The following is an 11,462-nucleotide window of genomic DNA, read 5'->3' as shown; positions in this document are numbered from 1 at the left end:
TAACCTTTATTTGGAGTCAGAATACATTTGTATATGTACAATCAACATTACAAACATGAGCTCTAATGAGCTCTTTAACCGACAAGTACATAAAACAGCAAAATGAACATACAACGTACAATAAATTAACGTAATTACCCTGCTACAATATATACTGGTGTAATGTACCTAGAGGATCTTAGGAAAAAATATATAAAGAAAATACCTGGGAGATCATCAAAAATCACATGTTCTGAGTTGTTAAAAATGGACGACGAGCGGTATTGTATTTCCGTTTCATGCGCACCATCATTGTATTTCATTTCACTTTTAATTCATGGCGCAAATGAATTCACGTTTGTAAAAAGTAAGTAGCGCAAATACGTTGTGGTGCAAATTAATATCTCCCATTAAGAATGAGTCTAAAATGAACACAACTTAGAATGTCCGCAAAAAGTTCATTATACGAGTGTCTTCACAACTTACAGCATGTATTTAACAATTGGGTTGTTAACATTTCAATATACAGATTAACAGTTCGAGAATCATATTTTTCATGTAATGGTTTTTTATACTTTTTATCAGTGGAATAATTCGAATATTATTGAAAAACAAACTCCTGGTAATCGTCCCAACTTGTACTTATCATGACTGTCATGGTAATGATCGACAGTGATACGACCCCTTTATGGGACGTGTATACTAGTATACATGGAATGTGTTAAATACTGTGTCTAAACTTGATAATTATATGTAAGGAACAATTGATTCTATTTTTTTTTTCAATATTGTTGTTTAATATTACACATTGTAATGTCTTCACTGATGGCTTGTTTTGTCACTACTATAGTTTTAAATGTTCACTTGTGAAAAGTATCATATCTATACATAGTCAGTAGTTTAAATAGACTGGACTGTTGAAATGGTAAAGTATTAACACAAACACAAGGCATGTTGTAAGCAAGAAATATATGCACCTTTTTTATATTGTCAACAGAGAACGGTTGAAAAGGAGAGCGAAAGAAAATAATATTAGTATATGAAGTTAGACAAGTAGATGTACAGTGCGGCTGAGAATAATGTTACAGGTAGAGAGGGTATCGTGGAAAAAGTCACATGTTGATTAGAAAAAAAAAATAGGTCACAGGAAGAATAATCGCGGTAAATTGTCACTATGGTAACTGGTTGGGAAAAAGTTACAAGATAAATGTTTACATGAAATAGTCATTAATATAAAAACAATGAGTGATATACAAGTTACTTAATTTGAGCAAAGATTGGATTTATATTGGACAATTGACCTAATTAGGTAACAATAGTTGATAAGACCTTAATTAATCTATGAAAGAAACTTAATTCATCTCTGTCAATCGTCTATTTTCAGAAAATTAACACCTTTAAACGACTAATTGGCACGAGGTGTCAAATACCTGATTCTTTGAAAGTGTCACCGAGATGGGTGTTAAATTTGCATTAATTCATTTCATTTAGTTAACAAATTAACCTGTTGCTTCATTTCAGTTCATCTCTGAGGCACTTTTTATCAGTTTATCAAAATTCTGAGACTGTTGACCGAATTTATAAGCTACGATCTGTTGCAAAATTAGCTAACACCGGGCGATGAGAGAGTTCACAAAAAGGTGATTTATGAGGTAATTCCCACACGTTAAAAGAAATAAATAAACAAAAAAACAAAACAAAATTGGTAATAAAATGATAGTATGAAATTTAAAAATATTTATATGGATTATTTATGTAACTTAAACTATGTTATGTAAAAAATCAGAAAGAATGTTTCTTTTAAAAAAAGGAATAATAATAATAACTTTCTGCTCAGTAATGAGGATAACTCTTTCAGATTTATTATTTTGATAAATGTACATCATTTTCTAAAACTACTAGGTTTTTAGATTGAAATAATATGTAAAATTTGTATGTCCTAGGTCTATATTTAACTCCTTGGTCTATTATAGTAAAATACTGATAAATATTTCTTTCTATCATTTAGTAAAGCTTTATATGTGGAAAAAAATATTTGTCACCAATGTCACCAGAATTACAAAGATTGCATTTCCTGTTATTTCTTATTATACCCTGCCATCTTCCTGTTTCAACCACGTGGTTTCAACAGATAGTTCATGACTACGTGAATCTAAATTTACAAAAAAATATATAACATATTAAATGGCAGCAATGGTAATATTCTTCAAAATATAAATCTGATTTAAATATTCGGTAGCAGAGAGTTTTTGAGGAATTCTCAATAAATGAAGATTTGTATGTTGTCTCTGTATTTTATGAATATCTGTATTTAGCTCTCGTTAAGCAGTAATTGCGACTGTGCGTTGAAACAGTTGAAACCCCATATCTCTTTATTATGTAATTAGAGTGTATATATACATGTACATTAAGAGCAACTCCAATTAGGTATTTACCATGTCTGCATGTGCTGCTCTTGTTCTCCCTATAAATTTTAAAACGTAGTAAACTATATGGTAACCATATAATTTTAAAGACCTTTTTTCTTTAAAGTTGCCGCTTTTTTTTTAATTCGACCAGGTGTGACAAGTATCCCGAACAATCCTTGAGTCATAAGTGACGAGAGTGCTCTTTCACCCGTCACTTATATATTTGTACACCTGTAAGGAAAAATTTTATTCAGGTCGCCACGATGGAACAGCCACCACCTTATTCTGAGGTAAGGTATTTCAACGTGTACTGTTTAACATCATTTGGTAAATAATAATAATAATAATAACAATAATAATAATAATAATAATAAAGAATTTATAAAATAAAAAAATAAATACTTAATATAAACCATATAGTACTCACGTCGTGAATCAAATTATAATTTTATTATATAATGTATAATATCTGTGTTATTAAGGGAGATATCAGTTATTGGCATTGGTCAACGCCAGGTTTTTGTCATTAAACACCTTGAATGATTGTAACTTTCAGTAGATACTGAACCAACGTACATAGCAATGTTTCAGCTGTGGATTGTCATTCTTTTTCCCTATCGTTTTGCTCTGATCTTAATATTTCAGTAAAAAATGCATGTTATACTTCTAATTAAAAAATCTCCATCGTGATATGTATGATGGTACGTGATTTACTTTAAGCACAATATTATTGATTTGAAGGAAAAAGTAGAATGTAAAAAGGATGCATTCACGTCATTGTAATGCAAGAAAATGATAGAACGCCTATGGGAAATATGTGACAACAAAATTAATTTTTATTTTATTTTCTAAATGTCATTAGACATAAAATTGATTGACAAGGCGTACAATAAACAAAAGTGATAACATCACATTCACGATGGTACAGAGAACGTGTTTACTACAACACATGAATGCTGGAGAGAAGGGTGACATATGTATAAAAACTCTTATCGAATGAATAAAATGCAGCCGTTTTTATCCTTATAGTTGCTGTATATTATAAAATACAAAATATTCAATATTCAAATAGACTGGTTTTATTTTTATTTTTTATAGAAAGGACACTCCAATAAAGCATACGACGTCTCTCTTGATAGTGTCGCTGTGGAACTTCAGGTAATTACTTGCACATTCATAATCACCTGCTTCGACTGCTTCCATGCTGTTTTATGCCGCTTAATAAGCTTAAAAATAATCCGGATATATTGTTTTGACAAATGTCATGGTTCGTAGATCTTCATTTCTAAAACTATCATCTTAGTTCATGGCAGACCACTTAAACAGGGAAATCTACGTGTAAGCTTTTTTAAAACGCAAAAAGCGAACTCGGTAACATTTTACTTGCTATTTTTTCTCTCCATGTTGCTTTGCTGATCAAGTATATTTTGTTACTTGCAACAACTAAAAATGTTTTATGAAACATATTCATAATTCATAACTTCTATGACACGCCGCAGTTTATTCCTTGTCAAGATATCTGATATATTTTATCCTAAGATATCCTAACTTTATTATAAGATATCTTTTAAAGTATTACAGATCTCTTGTAAGCTTTAGTGATATATTTTCATTAATTTAAATCTTCATTTTGAATATAATTTATCGTACAAAAATACAAGATATCTTTTTAAGTTTTCCTAATAAATGTCTCATAATTTTATGAAATATCTCATTATAAGATATCTAATATACATTATACAATATTTGTATGTTGTATATGATATCTTTTTTTGACGTTTCTTTTATCAGAAATCTCAAAAACTTCATTAGATATCCTATATATGTTTTATAAGATATGTCATAAAAGAAAGTTTACAAGATATCTCATATAAACTTAATATCATAAGACCCGATCATCATGATGCTGTTCTTTATCAATGGTAGCCTGGTTTTATGCCTTTCTACTGATTAATTAGAACCGTAGACAAATATAATGTGACGTTATTTTACATTGCTCAGCATTTAGTAACTTAATAGAAATTTTATGTATTGATTCTATGAAAACTGATGCAAATTTTATGGATTTTACAGATATTTGGAAAATAACATTTTTATTCATCAATGACAAAACTTAAAGGTTATGTTTCAAAACCTGTCACCTTTTTTAAAAAAAAAGGCGTCGAGAACTAGCCTACTTTCTTAGGCACTATAATATGAATTTATGTGAATTTATTATGCATCATCGTCTCTAATAAATCTTGCTAGATACGTATATCCTTTTATATTCATATATTTTTTATGTATGTGATATTTGTAAACATTTTGATATGTATATACACAAGGTGAGACGGAAATAAAATATTGAACTGATCATTTGCAGTGATGAACATGATGTGCTTTAAGTTAATAAAAAATTGACATGCGTGAAATTGTATAAGATATCTCATATATTTTATATTATATCTCTTTTACCTGTGCATTAAATGAGATATCATAAAAATAATGGAAATGCTGGGCGTCCGTTCGTGTTTTCCGCATTTTTTTTGTTATGCTTTTACAGTAAAATTTACCAAATAGGTTTTTGGTATGTGTACTTATTATGAAGAGTTACTGATTAAGTTAGACTTTAAGTTGAACAACTTTTACGGAAGTTACGGCCCTTGAACTTAGAAAATTTCAGTGAATTTACAGCTTTCCGCACTTTTTTTGTAATGCTTTTACCAATTGATTTTATAGTTAGTATGTAGTCTTACTAGAAGTTACAGATTAGTTTGACTTTGGTTACGGTTGATTGATTTTTATGGAAGTTATGGCCCTTGGACTTAGAAAATTTCAGTGAATTTAAAGTTTTCTGCACTTTTTTTTTCGCGGGGTGATATTGGAACGCTCTTTTATTAATTTACAAAACGATGACGTACTAAATGTAAGTCGACATTTTATTTCGAATGACAGAAATCCGTACACGTCTATTCGTGTAAAAAAAATTTAGATCAAAATTGAATTAGCTTAATTTTTTCAATTTTGCATATGGTATACAAATATTTACTACATCAATGCTAGAGGTTGTCTGGCAAGCTATTTTCTGACTTGGTGCCATCCTAATTGTTGGGATATGGAGAAACGGAAATCCAACCTCTAACGTTGTACGAGTAACAAATATTTAGTCGGACGTGTGTTTTGTTTTTATTTACAGAACAAAAGCTTTAAGAACAAAAAAGAAGATGATCCATGGGCTTTGCCAGATATTGAAAACACCGAGACTCCTTGGAGTGGTAATTTTCATTCCTTTGTGTATATTTTATTCGGTCATAATTAAATGAACTTCTGCACCTAATTGCCGTTTTGATTAATGATCTAATTAAATTTTGGGTTTCTATTAGCGTAACTAACCGAGATAAGTGTTTTGTGACACCCTTTTATCATAACATTAAAGGATACCCTTCCCTCCTGATCTCTTTAAAACTTTTTTAACAATGCATTGTATCCAGGAAGCATGCCGTTAGTAGTATCTTATTATATGTTTTTACTTTCAGAGTTGAGTTCTGTTGGAAAGGTGGGAAGATTCCTATGGATTGTCATCAGATTGATTTTGTTCATGGCCTTTCTATACTTCTTTATTTGTTCATTGACATTCCTCAGTGATGGATTCAAACTTGTTGGAGGTAATTCAAGAACTTATACGACTTATTTATTCTGTATACCGGTAGTAACTAGATTATTGAACACCTTATGGTGACTTGTGCATATGCCGTGAACTGCTTCCTGTATATAAGTGTCATTTTTTTTTAATATTAGTACTGCTTTCCACCAAAATTATTTGAACGATTATATAATACTGAAGTTTTTACAAACAATTTTTTTGTCCATGGCAACAACATAAAGTGCATTTTATAATATCTCATTACCCATAAACGTTTTCTTCCTATATCAACATTATATATGACAACAGGTAAAACTGCGGGAGAAGTTTTTAGGCAGAATGAAATCCTGAAGAACCCAGTGGCAGGGGTAATGATTGGTGTATTGGCTACAGTACTGGTGCAGAGCTCCTCTACATCAACCTCAATTGTGGTGGGAATGGTTGGGGGAGGGCGTATGTATTATTTATATTTGTAATTGATGACTTCAAAAATAAAGCAATGGTTACATGTAATACGGATTTTTACAGTCATTTAATTGTTTTTTTTCCCTTAGCGTTCAATATAACTTAACTTAATCGCAACGGTCTTTACCCGTGGTGTTAATGATTTTATTTGAAATTTCTACAAATTCTCAATATCAGCCATATTTTAAAATAACATTCTTCCATTCTTTCTTTCAGTTTTGGATGTGAAAACATCTATCCCAATTGTAATGGGGGCTAACATAGGGACTTCCGTCACCAACACAATCGTCTCTTTGGGTCAAATCACGAACAGGGATGATTTTAGGAGAGCATTTGCTGGTGCCACCGTTCATGACATGTTTAATTGGTTAACAGTGATTATTCTTCTCCCAATAGAGGTTGGAACAGGTGTGTAACACATCACTATTTTAGTAAAAACTCTAAGAACTATCGTGCAATATATATCACCAAACGAGTCTCAAATTACATCTTTCATAGAAGATTGTTTGTTTGTTTGTTGGGGTTTAACGTCCGAGCAGCAGTATTTCAGCTATATTCAGACAATGAACATGAAATGGATGATAAAATGAACATGAAATGAAAAAAAGAAAGGATGGGTCAGAAGGATAATAGGGTCGACAAATTTTGATTGCCACTGGAAAATGGGGGGAATGGGTAAGGTCGGGCAATTTAGCCTCCTGTGGCGGAGCGCAAAGGTTCCTACTCCTACCGGATACCACAGCAGGGTTCTTTAACGTGCGAGGAACGTGGCATCTTTCCCAACACGGTGCACCACTATGGTTTGCGGTCAGGTTTTCCGTATTATAGCCTGACAACCCCAGCATGCAACACGCCAGGGGTACCCCATTCCACCACCTGGGGCACACATCCCAGTTGCTCTGTGGGCAGAGCGCCTAACCCCCGGCTAGGTTTCTGAGCACTATTTAGTCGCCTTTTACGACAAGCTCAGCGCTGCTGCAGGCCTATTCTTTTAACACCCGGACCTGCAGATAGAAGAGGATGCATGCATCTCTACATCAGCATCTGAAAAATTCCCAACGATGTTAGAACTGTCAAATTTGTGATGCAAAATTTTGGTCGTTTCCTCCGCGGGACTCGAACTCGTACTGCTGTGACATCTATGGCAACACCGCATGCACAAAGTCCAGCACCCTAGACCACTCGGCCAGCTAGGCTATATATATATATTTGAGTGGAATTTAAAAAAAAACTTTGTGCTACTTACAAATTCAACAGGCATTAGCCTAGTAGACGTAAAATTTATCAGACATAAAATGTGGGGGCATATGTCCTCTTGCTCATATTGGCTACAACGTGTACATTTGTGCCACAAGTAAACGAATTGTCCTTTTACCATTACCGTGAGATCAAAGTATTTATTTGACTGTTTATCATGCAAAAGGAATACGTTAAGGAGAATAACAGTATATGTATACAAATTATATTGTTTCACCTCTAGGACCCGGTAGCAATTTTATGTTCTAGATATGTGATAAAGAGTTATGTTTTTTTTCTTTGCCTTGGGATGTTTTATTATTTGATGACTTAGTCAAGGTGAGATATGATAGGTAAATAGTATTATATTTTGATAAAGGTTATTTGTATCGTCTGAGCAAAGCCATAGTGGATACCATACCTAGAGAACACGACTTAGAAAAGCAAGAGTACCTAAAGAAAATCACCAAACCATTCACCAATTTGATTGTTATCGTAAGTTCTGACATTCACTAGTTTTATTATCCACCTGCCTGTACAAAGTCAGGAACATCGTGGCTACTTTTTTTCCATTTATTCTTGACTTTACCAGCACGTATTATTTGACATGTCACTCCAATTCTTTAATTTGGTTACCTTTATTCAATCTTGAATCCATTAAGGAAGTATTTAGCATGTAAGTTTTTTACGTTTTCAAATAGATATGACCAATATTATTATACCATTACTATATTTGTGTGATATGCAATCTTTCTTTAACATCTACATGTCTATGATTTAACAAAAATGAATATTGATATAAAATTTTCTATGACCAAGCAATGTAAAACATAATACTGACATTTGAGAGAAAATGCATTGGAATTGGCATCATGAGTCAATATTACTACACTTCGTTTACTCATTACTTATTTTATCATATTGTAGTTAGATTCTAAAAAGATAACTGATGTAGCCAAAGGAGCAGACGTTAAAACACTTCTTAAAAGTTGTTGTGCAAAGGAAGAAGTTTATAAAAATGTGACCAAGTTAGTTGCGAGCAATTCTACTTCGGAAAACACCACAATTACTGTCCTCGAAAAAACCAAAATTTGTGTCAAGAAATGTAAGTGTTATACTGAGATTTCTTGTTTACCTTTTAACAAATAAATACAAAAGCATTTTCTACTCAGTTCTCTTGACTTCCCATTCTACTGCATTTTTCACTGACGCGTTATAAATATTTATGTTTAGAAACTGACAGAGTGTAATACCACTAAGCATTTAAAACAAACTAGAAAGTAAGGTTTCAGATATGAGATGGTAAATCTAGTCTTTCTTCCTTTTCAGGTGAATTTGCATTTAAAGATTCGGGTTTGAACGACTCTGAGATTGGCGCTATTGTATTGATTGCTTCACTGATTATGTTGTGTGTTTGCTTATTTGGAATAGTTAAAACCCTGAACTCACTCCTCAAAGGTAATATCCGAAAAGCAATTAAAAAATTCATCAACTACGATTTTCCAGGACGCTGGTCGTACCTCACTGGATACGTTGCTATTCTGGTTGGTACAGGGTTGACCTTCCTAGTACAGTCAAGTTCAATCTTCACGTCTGCTCTGACACCTTTGGTTGGAGTTGGTGTTATCGGTCTTGAAAGAATGTACCCAATGACTCTTGGAGCCAACATAGGAACAACAACAACTTCAATCCTCGCAGCTTTAGCGACAGATGACATAATACTGCCACTCCAAGTATCCATGTGTCATCTTTTCTTCAACTTATCCGGAATATTAATTTTCTACCCCATTCCCTTCATGAGGTTTCCAATACCGATGGCAAAATTTTTGGGCATGGAAACATCAAAATATAGGTGGTTTGCCATTGTGTATTTGTTTATAATGTTCTTTATTTTGCCTGCATTTGTTTTTGGATTGTCACTAGCTGGTTGGTATGTTGCGCTGGCAGTCCTCCTGCCCATTGCAGTGGTAGTGTTTTTAGTTGGTATATTGAAAGTAATTCAACACAAAAATCCAGAATGCTTGCCTGCAAAATTACAAAACTGGAAATTTCTTCCCGTTTACTGTCGTTCATTGAAACCCATTGATACTAATATTTGTGGGCGTTTCACTGAGTGTTGCAAATGTTGCGAAAGTGTAGAGGAGGACGATGACCATGACAAAACGCAATATAATGAGCACGCACAAAATGGAACTACAAAGTACACCGTGGATAATACCAAACTCTGAGATTCAGCAGAACATCGATTGTATAATTGTTTGTCATAAATATACCAACTACATTTCCTTTATTTGCAATTTAGAAGCCAGGACAGTCGCAGGCGACGTAGCTGGCAACGCAAGTGTGTAACATTGGATTTTGCCGTTGTCGTTCACAGGGTACAGTTGACTGCTTCCTTCAGTTTCATCTTAAAACAACCGAGATGGCGATGATAAATATTTCGTTTCATTCAGATACATTTGTATAATTGCTTTTTTTGTTTTTGTTTTTGTTTTTTTTTTATAGAATATCTACTTGTTCATTTCATATACAAAGATTTTTAACATTTTGTTTACCATTAAATATTAAACTACAATGTCGTTGTTTTTCTTACAAACGTTGTATATTCTTAAAGGAGTAACCATTTTATTTTCTGGAGAGGCTATTGATTTTAAAGTTGCTGTCCTTATTGCTTGGAAACATATTACTAATCACTATATAAAAATATAGCAAGTTTTAAAACAAATTCAAGAATACAAAAAACAAAAAAAATAACTAATAATAATAAAATAAATAAACAACATGCACAAAATGTTTAGCTAGTAATAAATGACAAATTCAAACTTTAGCCCCAAAACAAGAAAGGATACGAAAATAACTTAAATAGGAAGAATTCGGGGCCATATATCAGTGGAAAACTCAATTATGCTTCACTATAACCAGTTATGATAACGGCCACTGCTTTTGTTATTAATGATACAAACACATGTCGGCTAACCAATTCGCGCCCGGTTTCATTAAAAATAAAGTATTTTTTTCTCTCAAAATCTCCCTCAAATCAAATTTCAACCAATCGGATTAATTTAATCTGAAGAGAGTTTGTGGAAATTTAAGAACTCGGGTCAAATTTCCCAGGATATTGTTCACGAGTCAATGTTAAAATAAGAGACTTTATCTTACACGGTCCATCTATAGATTCGTGAAATTTAAATACGAGCCATTCTTCGAACACATAAGACAATAGACAGTTGTTAAGAGTAAGGAACTGCATTCTAATAAAACAAGCTAAACCAATTTCAACAAATATAACTGAGTAAGGATGGAACAAAAAACATTTTCCGATGAATACATTACCACTTTTTATACTCAGTTAAAATCCCGACTGAAAAAAATACCACACATCGTATACTCCAAAAAGACGGTGCACTAGATACAAATGTGTAATTCTTGATACAGATTCATCATACTTTGTGCAAATAATTCCAGGTCATCTTCCAATTATACCGAAGAAGATGTTTTAAAAATGCTGAATTTTTTTATCGGCAACATATTTGTCCAGTGTGGTGGACGCGTTTTTCAACAAACGGTCGGCATTCCGATGGAAACAAATTGTGCTCCTCTACTAGCTGACCAATTCCTTCACTCTTATGAGACTGACTTTATAGCTGATCTGATCCAAAAATCGGAACATCGTTATCTAGACCCTTTAATCTCAGTTTCCTCTTAATGGATGACGTATTATCATTAAACAAGCTTAGTATCGGGAATTTGAT

General features: G+C 32.7%; 1 protein-coding gene across 1 annotated transcript; it reads left to right on the top strand.

The window, feature by feature from the left end:
• Nucleotides 1-2,525: 2,525 nt before the first annotated feature.
• Nucleotides 2,526-10,285, top strand: LOC148624023 (sodium-dependent phosphate transport protein 2B-like). Its single transcript, XM_088566432.1, has 9 exons — nucleotides 2,526-2,677; nucleotides 3,486-3,545; nucleotides 5,563-5,641; nucleotides 5,903-6,031; nucleotides 6,319-6,462; nucleotides 6,691-6,882; nucleotides 8,090-8,205; nucleotides 8,638-8,815; nucleotides 9,040-10,285. The coding sequence occupies exons 1-9, from the start codon at nucleotides 2,651-2,653 to the stop codon at nucleotides 9,936-9,938; spliced, it is 1,824 nt and encodes a 607-aa protein (XP_088422558.1). The 5' UTR covers nucleotides 2,526-2,650; the 3' UTR covers nucleotides 9,939-10,285.
• The last annotated feature ends 1,177 nt before the right edge of the window (nucleotides 10,286-11,462 follow it).

The sequence above is a fragment of the Perna viridis genome, chromosome 2 (genome assembly GCF_037379345.1).
Source record: "Perna viridis isolate PV_CMFRI_1.1 ecotype Kerala chromosome 2, ASM3737934v1, whole genome shotgun sequence".
Classification (NCBI taxonomy): Eukaryota; Metazoa; Mollusca; class Bivalvia; order Mytilida; family Mytilidae; genus Perna; species Perna viridis.
Note: the sequence above shows the minus strand (reverse complement) of the source record. Positions and strands in the feature narration are given on the sequence as shown.

Coding starts and splice junctions, on each gene's coding strand:
- LOC148624023 (XM_088566432.1), top strand. CDS start 2,651: ATGGAACAGCCACCACCTTATTCTGAG. Junction 6,032..6,318: donor TGGATTCAAACTTGTTGGAG/GTAATTCAAGAA, acceptor ATATGACAACAG/GTAAAACTGCGGGAGAAGTT. Junction 6,883..8,089: donor CCCAATAGAGGTTGGAACAG/GTGTGTAACACA, acceptor ATTTTGATAAAG/GTTATTTGTATCGTCTGAGC.